Source organism: Euleptes europaea, chromosome 2 (genome assembly GCF_029931775.1).
Source record: "Euleptes europaea isolate rEulEur1 chromosome 2, rEulEur1.hap1, whole genome shotgun sequence".
Classification (NCBI taxonomy): domain Eukaryota; kingdom Metazoa; phylum Chordata; class Lepidosauria; order Squamata; family Sphaerodactylidae; genus Euleptes; species Euleptes europaea.
The window spans coordinates 82,346,762-82,366,717 of record NC_079313.1 but is presented as its reverse complement, the minus strand read 5'-3'; the positions used below and the strand labels follow the sequence as shown (position 1 = coordinate 82,366,717).

At 44.7% G+C, this 19,956-nt stretch overlaps 1 protein-coding gene across 1 annotated transcript in view; it reads right to left on the bottom strand.

Annotated features, from left to right (window-relative positions):
• The window catches only part of INAVA (innate immunity activator), a 38,141-nt gene that overhangs the window by 9,247 nt on the left and 8,938 nt on the right, over nt 1-19,956 (bottom strand). Inside the window, exons 2-6 of the mRNA XM_056844630.1 lie at nt 11,747-11,865; nt 7,766-7,890; nt 6,334-6,456; nt 2,945-3,173; nt 1,006-1,059 (exon numbers count right to left, since the gene is read on the bottom strand). Coding sequence (XP_056700608.1) covers nt 1,006-1,059; nt 2,945-3,173; nt 6,334-6,456; nt 7,766-7,890; nt 11,747-11,801 — 586 coding nt within the window. The 5' untranslated portion in view covers nt 11,802-11,865. The remainder of the gene's footprint in view (nt 1-1,005; nt 1,060-2,944; nt 3,174-6,333; nt 6,457-7,765; nt 7,891-11,746; nt 11,866-19,956) is intronic.

Genomic DNA, 19,956 nt, shown 5'->3' with positions numbered 1-19,956 from the left:
GCAGGTACCTTATGAGGTAGGGTGGGGCTGAGAGAGTTCTGAGAGAACGGTGACTGGCCCAAAATCACCCAGCAGGCTGCATGTGGGGGAATGGGGAATCCAATATGGTTCTCCAGATTAGAGTTCACCACTCATGTGGAGCAGCAGGAAATCAATCTCATTTCTCCAGATTAGAGTCCACCTTTCTTAATCACTATACCATGCTGGCCGATATGTCAGGTACTCTCAACCTTAAATTCAAACCTTCCTCCAAAATAATTTAGAGAAATCTACTAACTCCCTTCCCTGTCCCCAAGCTTGGTTATGTTCTATAACCAAGATTTTAATATGAATCAGACAGCAGAAACTGATATAAATACAAACTTAAAAAAAAAAATTCCATGTGCCTGTGTGGAAAAGCATGTGCCTATAGCATTATCCAGCTCCAGGTGGATTTGTAGGCAGCCCACCAGATATTACTAGTTGATGTGCCAGCCATGTTTCCTTCTAAAAAAAACTTGAAAGATGAAGGCCCACAGTGGAAGATCCTGGCCGCTGTTAAGACGTCAAATAAATGTTGGCAAGGCTATTCCTCTCCTGGCTTACAGTTTCATATTTAAAACAAGCAAGCTTCTTTCTCACAGCACTATGACAATCTGCTTCCACCTTAATCAAATGCACAGAGTCGCTCTACAGGGCAAGCAAGCTGAACAGCCCTCATTTGGAACTATGAAACGAAGCTTGGGATTTTATAGCCAGGGAATCTGCCCTTGTTCCATAAGGCTACAAAGAGTGTTCACAGGAGTGCTGCGGGCCTGCAGGGGAAGGAGAGTCACCCGTAACATTTTATGAAATTGCAAAGGTGTCATGGAGAATGCTGAAGTCTCAAGGTGATCTCCGGCATGAGTAAGAAGGCCTCTCACTGGGAAAAGCTGAGTCCCACTGCCCCATGGTTATCTTCAAATATGTAGGAAGGCACAACAACAAGGCAATGACAGTGTCGAAAAGCACAGTTAACTAGCTTACCTTCTTCTACTAGGGCAGCATCTGACAGGGAACTTTCATCGGAGGCACTAAACTCTGGGGAAGACACAAACACAAGACACAAACTTCACATCCAGATTTTCAAGCAATTATTAGGACCCTCTGATACTCACTAACAAGTGTCTGCAGAAAGGCTGTGGCTCTGCAGTCAATCGGATATACTGCATGCAGAAGTGCCTAAGTTCTATCCCTGGCATCTCAAATTAAAGAATTTCAAGTAGCAAATGCTGGGGGAAACGTGGGTATTTTTGGTAAATATGAAGAGGTATAGATAAAGACGGAGCAAGATGGACCAATGGTATGATACATGGTCAGACATCCTCATAAATCCCACTAAGCATCTCAGCCAAGAAAAAAATGATTTAGAGCTGATGATTCCAAGAAACTCAGACCACACCATCTAAGGATTTAACTGTACCCTACTCAAAGATCCGGTTCCAGATGCAGTGGTTAAATAATAATCTGACTAAGAGGACTTGCATTTAGGGCAGCTTCTTCCCACGCCAAAATACTGAATCAGTACTTAAAAACGAAAAATCACCCTTCGCATGTAGCACAAATAAAACAAGCCGGCCATATCTCAACACAAAGTTATGCAACTTTAAGCAAATTTATTTTAGTTTAAATGTCCTTAATTCTGTGCTGGATTGTAGCTGCTGGTTACTGAGTTGATTTTACTGACAACCAAGGTAATGTGTATGCTTGTGGCGGTTTAGGGATGGGGGATTCCCTGGTGAGGCCATTCAGCAGACCTCCTGAACAACCTACGTAGGCCTGTTCATCAGCATGGCAAAGATGGAAGAGGTCAGGCTAGACCAGTGGTTCCCAACCTTTTTTTGACCAGGGACCACTAGGACTTTTTTGTTCAGTGCAGGGACCCCAAGGTTCAAAATAAAAATTCCAAGAATTTGAAAATAAACTTTAATCATAACTGTTAGTTAAACATTAAACTTAGAATAATATTTGAATATATCTTTTTATAATAGAGAACTTTTAATTGAAAATATTAATTTATTATGGGTTTATAACTTTGTTTCGCTGACCTTAATTTAGTTCTCGCGGACCCCTGGGGGTCCATGGACCCCTGGTTGGGAACCACTGGGCTAGACACTAGGCATGCAGCCGATGGGAATGCCACACATCCACTCCCATGGATGAGTTCTTAATGCAGGCACTTCCTTAGTGGAATACCTAGACTGGATGGAGATGTGTGCCACTGCGCTCGGAGCGAAGAGGGGAAGGAGAGCTGATATATAAGGAAGCAGTTTCAACTGGGAAAGGATGCCTGCTACCTAAGGGTTAATCTTGTGCTACAGGATTTTGTCTCATCCGATGCAGGTCTCTACATGCATAACCCTCCAGCCAGCTCTCCCTGTTCCTTCTTAAGCTCTCTTTGGCAACCGCTTACAGCAAATTGCAGTTTGTAGATTATTAGGACAGGGAAAAGCTATACATGGTCAACTTCCTGCCTTGAATTGGGATGATCTCCAAATAAACGAGGCCTGTCAGAAGTTCATCTGACCCACTTATGACTTCAAGGGATTTGCCAACCTCTCTCCCATTTCCCAACATTTTTAATAGTTACAAAAACTCTTCCTTATATTTACTCCTTCAGTTTAAGGCCAATTTTATTTATTCTGTCCTACCACCCACTTAACTAGAAGTGCACACTTAAATAAACACACACAAATTTCAGTTTTCCATCCATGGTTCCTACACTACAGTGCCCATATAGAACAATCGCATCCTCCTTCCCTGTACATACTATAAGTATGACATCTGCCTCCAAGGCGAAATGAGCCCAGGTGCTCAACCTGCTTTTTACGGCCTCACATTCTGAACCCACTCTGAGGTGTTTCAGTGTCCGTCAGGCTAGGGATCTGACTCAACAGGATCAGATCCCTGGATGGACCCAGCTCACCTTCTAAGGCTGGGGCACTGGCCCTTAGCGGTGTCACATGCTGGGCTGCCAGGCGGTATTCGTTGAGGGCTTGCTCTAAGTCCTTCAGCTTTTTTTCCTCCTTCAACACGGCACTTTTTCGGCGCTTCCGGACTTGCTTGGTGAGATTCTCTTCCCGGGAGAGACACCGGGCAGCCTCAGCAATCTGAAGCTGCAGAGCTAGATCTCTCTCCAGTGTGCTCACTGGATCCTGTGAAAAAGTCAAACATTTGTTCCCAACTAGGCAGTTTTAGAATGACTCTGCAACGAGAACAGAATGACTCAGCATCTTAAAAGATTCCAAGAGACAGAATCCCAGGCCAACAGCATTACCGCCTATCTTCAACACTATCTCATTAAATCAGAGATCCCTTTCACAGTTTTCTTGGCAGACCATATCAGATCGTGTGTGTGTGTGTGTGTGTGTGTGTGTTACGTGCCATCAAGTCGCTTCCGACTCATGGCGACCATATGAATCAATGTCCTTCAAAATGTCCTATCCTTAACAGCCTTGCTCAGATCTGGCAAATTGAGGGCTGTGGCTTCCTTTATTGAATCAATCCATCTCTTGTTTGGTCTCCCTCTTTTTCTGCTGCCCTCAACTTTTCCTAGCATGACTGTCTTTTCTAGTGACTTTTGTCTTCTCATAATGATATCAGATCATAGCTGTTTATTATTATCACCTTCCCCACACAGACAGTGCTTACACTTGTTGTGAGTTTAGCCGAGGGCTCACCGAGAATCATGTCCCAACTGCACTGCAGGTTTTATGGAATGTCGGGTGAAGCAGATTTTGTGCATCATGTACAATAGCCTTTATTGTGATGGTTGGGTGGGAATTACATTTGCCATGTTTTGTTGTTGTATTTACATGCAGGCTAGGTATTTTAGTGCTGAAGCAGACAGCATAAGAAAAAACAAAAAGGTTCAAAGTTTGGGGGCAACAGAAAAATGAAGTTGCTCAAAGCTACTGGGGGCACATATATGCTTCCCATAGTTTACTGTTGTGGTAGGGAATGATGTCAGCGTCTAGAAGTTAAATAAGAATAAAGAATTAAAATAGTGCTGGCACAGGAGGAGGGAAGACTGTTTTGCTCCTCACCAGGGATATCATAAACAAACATCCTGGGGTGGAGTTTGGCATAGGGTCCAGTATCTGCAAATCTACAGCTTTTTAGATCCATACCAAAAGTGTGGACCACACACTCAACTAGAAAAGCACACTAAAAAACAAAACAAAAAACAGATTAGATCCCCTTCCTTGACCAATTAAAGGACTATACAAGATGGGTTCTTCATTCTTTCAATGCATGCTGATGATGGGGATTTTAATCCAGCTCAGTAATTTCTTAGCTCTGAGACAGAGATGGTAATTATTCCAGATTTAACTAATCCACCATTAAAAGAGTGTTTACTTTTTATGTGCCACAAGATGCTGGTGACCTGGGCTTAGTTCCAAGCTATCTGCAAAGCCCAGGGAAAAGCTATCCCACAAATGAAGTGGAGATATTCTCTGCTTCCTAAGGGGTGGGAAGGGCAAGAACTCTCCCCAGAGCAGTAAGCAACATCTCTGTGAGATGAAGGCGAAAGAAACAACTTTCCAAGATTAGAATCGTTAGAATCGTGTGTGAGAGAAAAGACGTGGTCAGCAAAAGAACAGTTCCGCTTAACACCCACGCCCTGTACCACCCACCATGGGCACAGACAGAAAGAATAAGCCTCACTGCACCACACCTAGGCCACCTCCCACTAAGATAATTATTCAAACAGACCACAGCACTGAGAGAGAGAGAGAGAGAGAGAGAGAGAGAGAGAGAGAGAGAGAGAGAGAGAGAGAGAGAGAGAGAGAGAGAGAGAGAGAGAGAGAGAGAGAGAGAGAGAGAGAGAGAGAAACTGCATGATCCAAGAGGCAGATGGAATTGAAGTCTCTCTCTTTGCTTGCTCGGGGCCTGAAGCATCCCCAGGCCTTTTCCAGAGCTTAAAACCTGAGCCATCTCCATCAACCCCCCTCCCCCAGCTTTCTTGATGCTGACAACTGCTGATCTTTCATGGGAATTCACAGTTTATTCACTCCTGGGTACAAGATGCATCTTCTCTGATTGTTTCTTTGGATTAGTTGAAACTGGTTGCAAAAAGAGGCTGGGCTAAACGTTTTAAAATCCTCTAGAAAGATGGACTGCCTGCTTTTAAAAAAATTACAGCTGCATGTAAACTAACTTCAAAACCGACCGATGGAAAATTACAAAGGTGTGTCAACTGCCTGACTAGGGAGCAAGATGCATCCCGCCCTCCACCACTTGGCACACAGCACAGCCCATCAGACTGTATGGCTTAACAGCTCTGACTATAAAGACTCTTGCTTTTCGTTTCAGAAGACACTGGTCTGCTCCCTGGTAGGACAGCCTCATGAGTATTAAGTTGGTTTAGGAAGTGAGAAAGCCAGAAGACACATGTTTTTGCCAGATGCACGCACACCTCACTCTCAATCACATTATGCCTTGGCTACTGCAGACCACAACAGCAATGGTGCAGTGTGCCTGTGGATTAAATGCCTATGCAAAAGAGCAGCTTCCCAAGCTGTTGGGTACTAACTATGTAGTCCTTGCATGTTTTTATGCATGCCTTCTGGGATGGAAGCATTGGACTCTTCAGCTGTTGCAGTATGTAGAGGTATATCAATTCTTTGCAGGTGGTCTTTAGGTGGCAACACAGATTAGCCCATCCTTTTTCCTAGTCCATGACAGTGGGTTCCTACCTGCCCACCACATATTCACAGTTCTACAAATGTCCCCACAAAATGTGTCTATCTAGCTAGCACACACTGAGCACCTTCCACTCTATGGGGCTTTGTATTCAAATACTGGACAAAGCCCTACTGTGGAGGCCAGCTGTGGCTAATCACAGTGTTCGGAGACTTGTGGAGCAGATTTCAAACAAACCAGTAAATAATTTCAGGAGACCTGGAAACTTTGTTTCTGCTCATATTCTCTAAACCAGGGGTCTCCAACACAGTGACTGTTTCCTGGTGCCAAGTAGGAGGGGCCAGGTGGGGCTTTTGCTCAGCCGGGCTTCTGACTGGCCCCTGGAGATCTGATTTGCTCTACAGATTAAAAGGCATCCTGTTAAGCAGAGCTTCTGCCTGAAATATTGACAAAGCTACTGCTAGAGTTATGCATAACCTCACTCCCTGACGTTTTGCAGTTGGCTCTGCCTCCGACGACAGCCAAATTGTGAAAGGTCCCTTAGATGAATACATACCAAGAATTCTCTAGGGTGCGCCCACCAACCTGGGTCAGACTTCCAAAGGTGTCCACGGGCTCAGAAAGGTTTGGAGACACCCTCTAAACCCAAGGGGCACAAAGATTCCTTACCGCTCCTCTTGAGAGGATAGCCTTCTCATCCAATTTGAAAGCAGCCCCAATTCGACGACGGACCTTTGGGGGCTTCTCTCCTGCTTTCAGGGGATACTCTGAGGGAACCATTCCTGTCAGCTCCTAAGGAAAAAATTAAGAGCAGGATTCCATTTCTAATGCTGACACAGATTTGTGAGGGCATCCATTTATTTAGCAGAGTTTCTCGGGTTACTTTGTTTCATTATTTGTTGTCTTCCATATTGCCCCCAAATAGGCTTTAGGTCAACTTTCAAAATATCAATCAGTAAAAACTAATAAAACGTCTTCAGCGTTGATGGGATTAGTAATTTGCTGAATGGCCTGTGACCCTGAGTTATCCTGTCAGTGTTAACTGACATGCTAAATGACACACAAAATCCCAGAGGCTGAGTTCACTCCAGCTTTATTTCCACTGCCTCTTGCAATCTGGTGACCAGGCAAGTGAAAAGGTGGCCTTAAACTGGTCCAGAGGAGGAATTCTGTTGTAGCAATTCTACTGGGTTCTGGAATAGCCTCTCTAAAGTCGCTATTTATTGCTCTGGTATATAAGGTTGGATAAACAGTGACTTTTTAAATTTGGACTTATATTCTGCCATGTCCCAGAGGCTCAAGCTGGATAGTTGTGTTGGATATTTTATTATTTTAATCCCATTCAATTATTACTCTTTCTCTCATTAGGCACTGAAATAGCCAGAACTAATACTGGTTGGTTTGATGAAGCAGATTTGAGCCAGAGAGTCCAGAACTTTCTCTTTGGGTGAAGAAGCTAATTGCAAGAGTTTCTACATTCAGGATCTAACACTGCCTTATTTCGGGTCAGGAAAAAAGGCTCCCCCATCAGATTCACAAGAGAACTCAGGGAAAAGGAGTCTTTGTAGCATGGTGTCGGAGTCATTCAATTGAGCAGCCTGGACTGTTTTACTAAACTATTTCTTGAATGATGCCGGCACAGACACATAGCAAGTACTCCAGATACCCCCCAATTATTTTTTACTAGCTTCGCCGCTCTGTTACGTTACTTCCAAGCCTAGGAGCCATCTTGATTTTTATGTGAAGTCCCATTTGCTTCAGATAACATAGCCTCCCTCTGCTCTTCTTTCCTCACTCCAGCCCTCAAAAGTTCATTTCTTTTCTTTAACAGCTAGGGTTGCCAACCTCCAGGTACTAGCTGGAGATCTCCTGCTATTACAACTGATCTCCAGCCGATGCGATCAGTTCACCTGGAGAAAATGGCCACTTGGGCAATTGGACTCTATGGCATTGAAGTCCCTCCCCTCCCCAAACCCCGCCCTCCTCAGGCTCAGCCCCTAAAATCTCCCGCCGATGGTGAAGACGGGCCTGGCAACCCTATTAACAGCGTCTTCCCTCCGTGCAGCAGGCACGCAAGCTCTGTGGCTGTCTTAGGCCTTACCGCCTCCCGCAAACACAGCCTTTTCAGTTCTTGCACACAAGCCTCCAGCCGCTCCTCCAGCACTCTCTGCTGCTTCCTCATAGCCTGGGTGAGGTCCTTCATTGGCGTCACAGGGCTGTCTGGTCCTGAAAGGGGTAAGAGAGACACAGAGTGACCTGTCAGTCAGTTGCTTTGGACAGGAAGGAGCAATGTTTAGTGAGTCAGACCAGGGGTGCCCTGTGGCAACTTTCTGGGGCCGGCTGCAGGTGTTGCAAGCTTATATCGTACAGACCAATGTCGTTAACAGTTATGTAAAAACAAAAACTGACCTGGAACTTCAAAGGAGAGGCTGACCTGACAGCTCATCAGGTGGGGGTATGGAATGCACACAGCCCCAGGGGACTTGATTAGCTCCCAGTCTGCAAGCAGCTCAAGGTCATCACAGATCAGATAAAGTGGAGACTTGATAGTAATATTCCTGGTTGTTAGGGGTATTAGAAAACTAAAGCAAACAGAGTTGCTTCTCTGCCCATAGACTATGGAGGACAAAAGGAGAAACAGGCTTTGATCTTTGTTAGCCATAAACCAGAATTTCCCAAAGAATTTCTGCTCTCACGTAAAGGGTATCAGCAGGGGTATTCTTCCAGGGATCACATGTGCTCCGTCAACACTAGGGTTGCTAGCTTCAGGTTGGGAAATAACCTGGAGATTTTGGGGGTGGAGCCTGAGGAGGGTGAGATTTGGGGAGGGGAAGGGCTTCGATGGGGTATAATGCCATAGAGTCCAGCTTCCAAAGCAGCCGTTTTCTCCAGGTGAACTGATCTCTGTCACCTGGAGATCAGTTGTAATAGCGGGAGATCTCCAGCCACCAACTGGAGGTTTGGTAAACAAAGGTTAGCGTGCTGTAGGATACTCAGCAAACTAGAAACAGCACTTCACAAAGCAATAAAGTAGTGGTATTTAATAACATATCCACCACTGATAGTATGTAGGCAAAAACATGTGTTGTTAATTATTGCCTTAAAAGTAACGCCGAAGAGAGGACTATGCCTTGTTACAAACAAATAACAGTATTATAGGTAAGTCCATGAAAGGGCACCCCTTTCATGGACTTACCTATAATACTGTTATTTGTTTGTAACAAGGCATAGTCCTCTCTTCGGCGTTACTTTTAAGGCAATAATTAACAACACATGTTTTTGCCTACATACTATCAGTGGTGGATATGTTATTAAATACCACTACTTTATAATCATTGTGTGTAGCTTTGTGAAGTGCTGTTTCTAGTTTGCTGACCAACTGGAGGTTGGCAATTCTAGTCAACACCATGTTTACTAAGTGCCAAACAAGTCATGACAGAGTCCTTTTGGATGTCACATGGATGCTGCCACCAATTTAAAGTGATTTAAAAATGTAACGAGGGGACCCACATTTTGTTTCCCACCCCCAGGCCGTGTGTGTGTGTGTGTTTCAACACTTCATAAGGCACCGGAGGAAGAGTTCCTCAGCCTGCTGTGTTGTGGGCCAATCAGAATCAGGCCTTCACAGCCTTTTTAAATCACTTTAAAATGGTAGCAGCATCCCTGTGGTGGCCACAAGGATACCATCATGTCTGGTTTGGCCCTAATTCAGTACTGCCTGTATGGCTGATCTCAGCCCATTTATTCCCTGCAGATGCTGCTGTTCCAACAAGATCACAAGATTTTGGTGATGGCGGAGGGAGAAATGTCTCCTGTTTAGAAATAAACAAGAGAGGAACCCACAGGGACTTGGTTGTGTGGGAAATCCCTTGCTCCCCTGCTGCTCCTAACCTCCCCCCCCCTCTTTCTCTGAGCCTCAGGAAAGCTGTTTTATTGGCTAGGCTACTCAAAATGGCAGCCATGACCTCGTGAGGTAGTCTTGTGAGATTTTGGTATTTTTATCCCAGATTTGCAGAACCGTGTACGTAAGCATGGCTAGCACCCCTTGCAGAATGTTTGATTCACATGTGTCTTGGGGAGGGGATGATTATTAGAGATATGATCGTTAAAGTGGGAGCAGTTCCTATGAGAATGTGCCCCAAGATATTTAAATAAGCATGTGGGATGGCAGAAGAATCAAGAGTATAAAGTGGATGCTGAATGCTGAGCTCCTATAAGGATTTTTCTCTGGATGTAACTGCCTAGTGAGTATATCCTTCATAGCTGGTACCAGCTTTTCCTTCGTAAACACTTGTTTAGCCTAGGTGGCTTTTGTCACTTGAACAGTCCACAGTCCCGTCAAATCATTCTTGATTGCTCTTGTGCCTTCCACTGATGCTCTGATCCAGAAGGTAGGTCAAGAAGCACGTTGCACCTTGGAAAGCAGGTACAAGGGGATCCAGACCTTGTGTAGACCTCAGCATTGCAACCTCATCAGCAACTAGGGTTGCCAACCACCAGGTAGTAGATGGAGATCTCCTGCTATTACAACTGATCTACAGCCGATAGCAATCAGTTCACCTGAATAAAATGGCCGCTTTGGCAATTGGACTCTATGGCATTGAAGTCTCTCCCCTCCCCAAACCCCGCCCTCCTCAGGCTCTGCCCCAAAAATCTCCCGCCGGTGGTGAAAAGGAACCTGGCAATCCTATCAGCAACTGCATCTATCTAGATCCCCCTACCCACATCTAGCTTGAAGCTGCTATGAATGGAGGATCCCATAGTGCGCTTGTGAATGGATACAAATCTGGACAACAAAGAAACCTCTGAGAAAGGATCGATGTGGCCTCACCTTACCCCAGGTCCACACACCCAGACAGTTTAAAACTATTATGGGATATGTTAGATGTGACCTTTTCTTACAATGAAAGAATCTCATTGTAGGTACAAGCACATCTATTGTTCCATTTGAAGTGCCACCCAATTGTTTGCCACAAGTGTTCTGTTCAACACTTTAGGCATTTTTTTAAATCAGAAAGAAACACTCCATAAAAGTTTATAGATAACTAAGTAAGCACAAGGATCAGGCAGCAGTCATGAAGGAAGAATGTCACATATGAAACTGCCCTTGGCTTGTAGTGAAATATTCTCCCCAGAGGCCACCTTCTCATGGCAATAAGGCACTAATTTGTCATTCCAAAACCTTACCAGTATTTCAAGGCCACCTAATCGTTGTTTTAGGAGTCCTTTTCTAGTGAATTCCCAGTTGTACTGTAAGATGAGGAGCATGAAAGTCACATCTAAGGCTTCATCCACACATTACAAAGTCTTTATGTTTGTTGGGGAACACCACAAGGACTTTGTATCACACATGCAGTGGGAGTTTTGTACCTCCCAAATACACACCAGCTCATTTCCCTTTTCAACTAAAGCACACAGGAAGAAGTAGCTGTTTGGAGCCTGTGTTAGCTTCACTGTGAAACTTACATTGTCAAGCCACATAAGTAACATAATTTTTACAAGGGAGTCAATAGTGGCTCAATGAGGCAGTCTGAAGATACAAAAACAGTGGGGTGGGGCTACAGCTGCTAGGGAAAAAGCTGGTGTACATCTTAGAGGAACAAAACTCCCATTACATGTGTGATACAAATCCTCATGTTGTTCCCCAACAAACATAAGTAAGTACCTTACAATGTGCAGATGTACCCTAAACATTCTTGCCACACCTGATTTTATGTGCTTATGCAAGATCATGTTCTTACTAAGGGATCCTGAATGCCCCCTACATGAACAGTTTAGATTCATCGTAGTCAACATGGAAGGAAACAGCACTGAAGCAAAGTCAGTGTACAGCCTGTTAACGCTAATGAGGCAGGGGGTTCCTTTCCCAGCTGTGCTTTTATATGACTATCCATGATTCTCCAGCAGCTACCAGCCTAACCTCTGCTGACCTCAGTCTGGGGGCAGCGTACAGGCCTGGGGCAGAAGGCAGACCCCAACAGAGCAACTGGTCTTGCTTAAACTTGTTGACATAGGCCCAAATCCAGGAGACGCTGCCGGTGCTGCATTAACACAGGCAGGAATTCCCCTGTGAGTTACTCACCTGACTGCACTATGATCCCACTGTCTGTGTCACTGATCTCATCCTTACTCTTCATGGCCAGCTCTAATGATGGAGGAAGGATGAAGTCGGATCACACCTTGGAAACGTCGTAGGTTCTCCTGTATATACAAACAAATGAAAGACTGAGGTGTGCTTTATACCACATGGTGATTCGGTTAGACAGACTAAGATCGGGGAGGTCAAAGTTCAAATCCCTACTCTGCCATGGAAATTTGCTGGGTGACCTCGGGCAAAGCAGTCTCTCACACCTACCTCAAAGAGCTGTCGTGGTGAAGATGGAGGAGAAGAGAACTATGTTATAAGCTGCTTTGGATTCAGGGGGCGGGGAGGAGCAGGATATAAATAAATAAACATTAATAGGACATCAGCATTTATTCTTCCCAGTCTATGCAGAACATTTACGGACTCCACATGGCCAGAAGACTCTGGATCTCTACAGTGATATGTTTATTCTTCTGTGCTGCAAAAAGGATCTTGGTGCAGCCAGAGGGTGAGCAGGAGGGCACGTGGCAGGAAAGGGGCCTTCTGCATGCTGCTGTAGCAGCTGTTGTAACCCAGGAACTGCTACAGTCACCAGAGATCTCTGGGCCTTCAGGAACTGGATGGTTAAATTCAGCAAATCCACACTAGTCCCCCGACCCATCAAGTCTGCTGACCTGGGCAGCTGTCTGCATAATCCAAGAAGCACTTTCAGTTCAGATATGACCCAAATTACTTCTTAATCTTTTTTTCAGGGACACCTTCTGAATGTCTGGTTTGGTATTAAAAGATCAAAACAAAATCAGGAAAAGTCCCTGTGCAGAAATAGAGTAGATAGCTCAATGAAAGCGTCAACCCAGTGTACTGCAGCGGTGAAGAATGGAAACTCTGTGTTGGGGATTATTAGGAAAGGGATAGAAAATAAAATGGCCAATATTATAATGCCACTGAAAAGATCTATGGTGTGGCCTCATTTGAAAACATGAAGCTTCCTTATACTGAATCAGACCCTTGATCCATCGAAGTCAGTATTGTCTACTCAGACCAGCAGTGGCTCTCCAGGGTCTCAGGTAGAGGTCTTTCACATCACCTACTTGCCTAGTCCCTTTAACTGGAAATGCCGGGGATTGAACCTGGGACCTTCTGCATGCCAAGCAGATGCTCCGCCACTGAGCCACTGTGTGCAGTTCTGCTACTCCTTTCTTCCAGCTAAACTGAAAGAAGGTCCTGGGGAGCCTCCCTTAACACTAGCAGGAAGGGCCAAGCAAACAGGTAACTGGTCCTGGCAGTGCTCCAAAGCACACACCTGTGAAAGGATGTCCCTCCAGCCCAAGCTTCAGTGTCACCCATTATATGCCTTATTTTCAGTTGTTTAAGATCTTGTAGCAGATGCTAGGGTGTGTCTCCCAGACTCAGGGGTGTCACTCAATAAGGACAATTCTTGACACTTTCCCTGCAGCCGGGGGCAATTCCGAACCTTCCACTGCATATGTTTACATAGAACTCCCCGCCTCCACCTGGGTGAGTCAAGCTGAGTTTCTGTCTGGAGCTTATCCCGGGACTACCAGTCTCCTGGGAAACAAAAGGCAGAAGGAGCCGGATGCACAAGGTTCACTGCACTGGTGCAGAGCAGAGATGTGCTCTGTGACCCAGGATGATGTCATCTCCACCTGGCTAGAAAACCGCTCACCCCAGACAGGAACAGAAGGGTCTGTGGGCGTGAGCTTGTCCCTCTGCCTGCACCATGGGAAGTCTATAAACAACCCTGAGATAAGAAGCACCGTTGCAATAGCAGAGTGGACTTTCTCTATAACTATATACTCTGACAATTGTGCAGCTAATGCTGATACTGCTATCTGTTATCAGGAATATACCTCGGAGGGTGGAATGCTCATAGTACTTGAACTGAGAGATGTGAGGATGAGGTACTGGCTCCCTCTTACCAAGGCTACTGGGAAACTGCAGGTCATTCCAGCAGGACAACCTATAATTGTCTGGGCCTAGGAAGTCGCATGATACAGAAGAGCCAATCCTGTGTCCCTGACAAGTATGAAGACACTCAGGCCTACTGACTGAATCCTTACTCAGGGTAGCTCATTGCTGGGAATGGGTACCAAGTTTTCCCTTTGCACTCCAGACTTCCAGTGTCTATTTTGTCCAGCTACAACGTGTATACCCCCAACAGATCCTGATATTCACACAGGATGGTGTACATGTGTCCTTTTGTGTGCCCATATATGAAAGAGTGCAGAGGGAACATATCAGAACTGTACAAACTAAATGCATATGTTTTTGCGGTCAATCACTGATAATGGTGTTGGGGATTCATACAGCTTTTTTCCTAAGTGTGCAAAAAGCAGCTATGATTTCAGTGGACTTTTGTTCACAGAGTAGATTTCTTTCTCTACACCAGCAGCTAGAGTTGAAGAAATCCTTAATGCACTGTAACTCTTCTCTTGTTCTCATAGATGGCCGGTCAAAACAATTTCTCATGATTGTGGCAAATGTACATTTTGATAGAATTCCAGTGGCATCTTAAAGACGAACAACATTTATTTCAGCCCAAGCCTTAGTCAGTCAGAGCTCACTTCATCGGATGCACGGAGTGCGCTCCACACATCTGTGGCTGGATGTACACTCCATGCATCTGACTCATGAAAGCTTTTGCTGAAATAAACACTATTAGTCTTTGTTTTTCTAACATTTATATTGCTCCTTATCGCCTCATCCTCACAGCAGTTAACAGTGCAACTCTGGTGCCTAAAGGATTTGTTTTATTTTGTGCAAGGTTACACGTAATCTCAGCTGAGCTTAGGGATGCCAAGTGCCAGGTGGTGGTGGGCAAACCCCCGCCAATCCACCCGGATGCCCACTGACCAGATGAGGGTCGGCAGGCAACCCATGCACACGGCGACACGGCGCTTCCCGTTTACATCCGGAAGCGCCGAATCGCAAAGGGCCGTTTTCCACTCAAACTCCCAGTTTGAGTGGTAAAGGCCTGTTGCGATGCGGCACCTCTGGGTGTAAAACGCATCACAAGGGGCCGTTTTCACAGTCTGAAACCAGCCCTTTGCAATGCAGCACTTCTGAGCGTGCGGGACCTCCGCCCCCTACTCCAAAAACCTCCTGCAGAAGAAGAAGGGGGACCTGGTAAGCCTAGCTGAGCTTCACAGTTGGTTACACAGTTGCTTTTCCATTATCCAGTTAGCCTCCAATGCAGCCCAGACTTTCCAAACTACCTTAATATTCTGGTACACAAAAGCTCATCGAAACAGTACAGAATGAGCCCTAGTTACAGAATAACTCCTAATGTCTCCGTTTGGGTAATCTCAGTTTATGGCTAGAGTATGAATCAAGTGACTGGTACAAGGGTGTGAATTCCAGTGTGCCAGGAGTAGCTTCACGCAAGGCCCGATTAGAGCTAGCTGATCCTGCTGTTCCAATAACAGTCCCAGACAAGTTAAGACAGGAAGATTAAGACTTCCACCTCTTCTGGCTGCTTTCCCACGCTGCAAATCCTCCACTGTCCATCTTAGCACAATATGATATCACCTTCCAAACTAATTGGACTACTTCAAACATGTGATAAGGGGTCGTTCAAAACTTCAGAAAAAACTGTACTTCCCATTTTCAACAACACAACAACAACAACAACAACAACAAAGCCTTTATTGGCCTAAAAAAAATAAAGTGTACAAAAGACTTCTCATTTTCATACATCAGCAGCCATGCTTCAAAGCTGTAATCTGTACATAAAATGAATCAGTTCAGACCCTAGTGATTTTTAAGATTTCACAATCCAGGAAATTGCTCTTCTAAAGCAAAATATCATAAGAACTAGCATCCAGTGAAAGCGAGAGATGCCCATATGCCAACATGGTTGCACTCCATCCACCTGTATTTCCAATTAGGATTTTAGTTTGAAAACTAAATATATACTATAGGCCCATTCACAACGGCTAATACAGCCTGTCCCATGCTCCCCTGGTTTCATTTTTATGTGACTATCTCAGCAGAATTCCTTTGTTTCAGGGCTAAAAGTTCCTTGTCTAGAACACCCAGCAATAGGGTTGCCAGGTCCCTCTTCGCCACCGGAGGGAGATTTTTGGCCATAGAGTCCAATTGCCAAAGCAACCATTTTCTCCAGTTGAACTGATCTCTATCAGCTGGAGATCAGTTGTAATAGCAGGAGCTCTCCAGATAGTACCTGGCATAGATCACTTGTACTGTACAGTATATAGTTAGAAAAAAACCAGTACTCAGCTCTATATGCAAAAGTATCAAACAGTGTATTACAAAAATAGTGAAGGCAATTGTGAAGTGTAAACGGAAACTTACATACAAAACTAAACACTAATTATATACACATAGGTAACTCTTTCTGTAGAGTCAAAGGAGACTTCTAGACGTTATTTATACATGAAGCTTAAACAATGGACATTAGTGGACATTGTTTAAGCTTCATGTATAAATAACGTCTAGAAGTCTTTGACTCTACAGAAAGAGTTACCTATGTGTATATAATTAGTGTTTAGTTTTGTATGTAAGTTTCCATTTACACTTCACAATTGCCTTCACTATTTTTGTAATACACTGTTTGATACTTTTGCATATAGAGCTGAGTACTGGGATTTTTTCTAACAGTACCTGGAGGTTGGCAACCCTACCCAGCAATAAAAACTGAAGGTACACAGAGGCCCAGTTCAGACTAGGATCATGATGAGAGGACCAAGAAGGTTTAAGCTTTCTCCCCCTACACCTTTTTCCATCTGAAATGGTCCCAAGGAGCTGCTGATATCTGGCCTGTTAGGGTAAATGTAGTGTATCCCAATGGGGCAACTAATGAAGCCATTCACACACACACACACACACACACAGAATGTCTTCAGGATGTATTCAGTATTATTCAGTATTCAGGATGTAATAATTTCTGAAGGGCAAGTCTGTACAGGGATTTGTCAGGGTTCAGTTGTTCTAAATCTACACATCTGATCAATGCAAGTCCAAGCAGCAGATCAGCAGGGTCAGATCAGATGGAGAAGCACACAAAGAAGGATGATATGCCAAAGCCCCTTAACACCTTTCTTGTGCAGGTATTGCTTATTATTCTTTCCATGTAAAAGTGAAACATCAAACCAGCCGCACTGGATGCTGTTGTGTGGACATGTGGACACTCCTTTGCCATTCAGCACTGTCCAGCTGAAAAAGAAATCCCTGCACTAAACTCTGCAGGCTTACAAGTTTGCACATTTCAAAGAGATGCTGCCACCAAATAGGTCAGATGTCATACAGTGTGGATTTGTGGAGTAGCCGAGTCTGAAAATGGGAAGAGATATTGTAATCTGTATATACACATGTTTTTACTTTTTGGTATCAGGCCTTGGGAAGAAAGATTCCACTTCTTAACCTTAAGCACATAGTTTGTTCTTTGTCCCAGCTACAGACTGCACAGATTCCATGCGTTGTCAGACCAACGGCTCCAAGAGCATAACTCTGATAGTAACTCTCCAATATTTCAAGCAGAAGCGCAGTTTAACAAGATGTTTTTTAAAATTTAACATATTGTTTTAAAAATATTATACGCACAGCTTATCTTCAGTCACACAGTGAAGATTTTTGTCCTGTGGTGGCAGCTGCTGACAAAGCAACATTTTAAAAAATCTGCACCGCCAATCTGATTTCCAGGGGCAATCAGAAGCCCTGCCCACATTCTACAAACACTTGGTGGGCACCAGGACAGAATGTTAGCAGGTGCCATATAAGAACATAAGAAAGGCCCTGCTGGATCAGACCAAGGCCCATCAAGTCCAGCAGTCTGTTCACACAGTGGCCAACCAGGTGCCTCTAGGAAGCCACAAACAAGACGAGCGCAGCAGCACCATCCTGCCTATATTCCACTGCACCCAAAATAATAGGCATGCTCCTCTGATACTAGAGAGAACAGGTATGCAGCATGACTAGTTTCCATTCTAACTAATAGCCATGAATACCCCTCTCCTCCATGAATATGTCCACTCCCCTTTTAAAGCCCTCCAAGCTGGCAACCATCACCACATCCTGGGGCAGGGAGTTCCACAATTTAACTATGCGTTGTGTGAAAAAAATACTTCCTTTTATCTGTTTTGAATCTCTCCCCCTCCAGCTTTAGCAGATGATCCCGTGTTCTAGTATTATGGGAGAGGGAGAAAAACTTCTCCCTGTCCACTCTCCCCAAACCATGCATAATTTTATAGACCTCTATCATGTCTCCCCTTAGCCGCCTTCTTTCCAAGCTAAACAGCCCTAAGCATCCTAACCGCTCCCCATAGGACAGTTGCTCTAGTCCCCTAATCATTTTGGTTGCTCTTTTCTGCACCTTCTCAAGCTCTGTAATATCCTTTTTTAGATGTGGTGACCAGAACTGTACACAGTATTCCAAGTGTGGTCTCACCATAGATTTGTACAAGGGCAGTATGATATCAGCAGTTTTATTTTCTATTCCTCGTCTAATTATGGCCAGCATAGAATTTGCCTTTTTTACAGCAGCCGCACACTGGGTTGACATCTTCATTGAGCTATCCACTACCACCCCAAGATCCCTTTCTTGGTCTGTCGCTGCCAGCACAGATCCCATCAGTGTATATGTGAAGTTGGGATTTTTTGCCCCAATATGCATCACTTTACACTTACTCACATTGAATCTCATTTGCCATTTTAATGCCTATTCTTCCAGTATGCAGAGATCCTTCTGGAGCTCTTCACAGTCCGATTTTGTTTTAACCATCCTAAATAATTTGGTGTCATCTGCAAACTTGGCTACTTCACTGTTTAACCCCAACTCCAGGTCACTGATGAACAGGTTGAAAAGCACTGGTCCCAACACAGATCCCTGAGGCACCCCACTGCTCACATCCCGCCATTGTGAGAACTGACCATTTATTCCTACTCTCTGCTTCCTATTTTTCCTATATATGAAAGTCAAGCCTAATACAATCATCCACATACATGATAAAGCTTCAGACTCCTGCCTGGTCGCTCCTGCCTCAAGACCCAACTGTAGATGAGTCTGAGCATGTCTGGGGTTTTTTAAGAGCTGCAGATTGACATAAGACTTTTAAGCAACCCTGCATCCATGCCATCCTTAGGTAAGTTGTTCTCCTAGCTTGATTGCAAAATAAATAAATAAGAAGAGACACTAGACAGCTATGTTGGTACAGTTCCAACAATCCACCACTCCTTCTTGCTCTTTTGACTGCCATTCGCATACTCCATTCCTATCCTACCCCAATATTCTCCACCATCACCTTTTTGTTGCTCTTCCTATATCAGGATACCTTCCCCAGGCTAGTCTCTGCTGACTTTTATGTCTTTGGAAAACTAGAGTAGGAGTGGACAACATGCAGACTGAGGTTCTATTAGGCAACCAGGAAATTCTTGTCCTGCAATTTCTCAACTGAGGGCAGCAGCAAGTTTATCCTTCATTACTGGCCTCCCCATCCTCCCCCCCCCCCACACACACACACTCTTGACATCTGTGGGGGGCTGATCTGCCGAAACCCAGTACGCTGTGGCATCTGAGTTGTTTTTAAGGCCATCTAGTTTATGGTTTTAATAGGTTTTAATTATTGCTCTATGGTTTTATGTGTTTTAAAGGTTGTCACCCGCCCTGAGCCCGACCTTGGCCGGGAATGAGGGTGGGCTATAAATTTGAAAACACAAAAACATAAAATAAACAGAGGTACAGTGTCAGTAGCTTACAAAAGGGCTCTTTCACTACCAGGTTTACAGTGTGCCTCACTGGTCATAGCCAGTTCTAACTATCTACCACGATGGTCCCCAACATGGTATCCATGGGTGCCACGGTGCCTGCCAACAACTTTCCTGGTGTCCGCCAAGTGCCTTTAGAAAGTGGGTGGGGTTAGGTGGGGCTTTTGCCCAGCAGGACTTCTAATTGGCTGTGGGGATTAAAAGGCATCCTGTTGAACACAGTTTCTGCCTGAAATGTTGAAGAGGTACAGCACTATAAGAGTTACGCATAACCTTGCTCCCTGACATTTTGTGGTTGGATCCGCCTCCTGCAGCAGCCATTTTTTGATCGTGCCCATTGCCCGGTGGAAGAATTCGAAAGGTGCCCACAGCCTCCAAAGGTTTGGGGACCCTGATCTACCATATTGAACCACTCGGGGGTGGGGGCTTCTGTGTCCTGCCCAACAGACAGATAGAGCACAGAT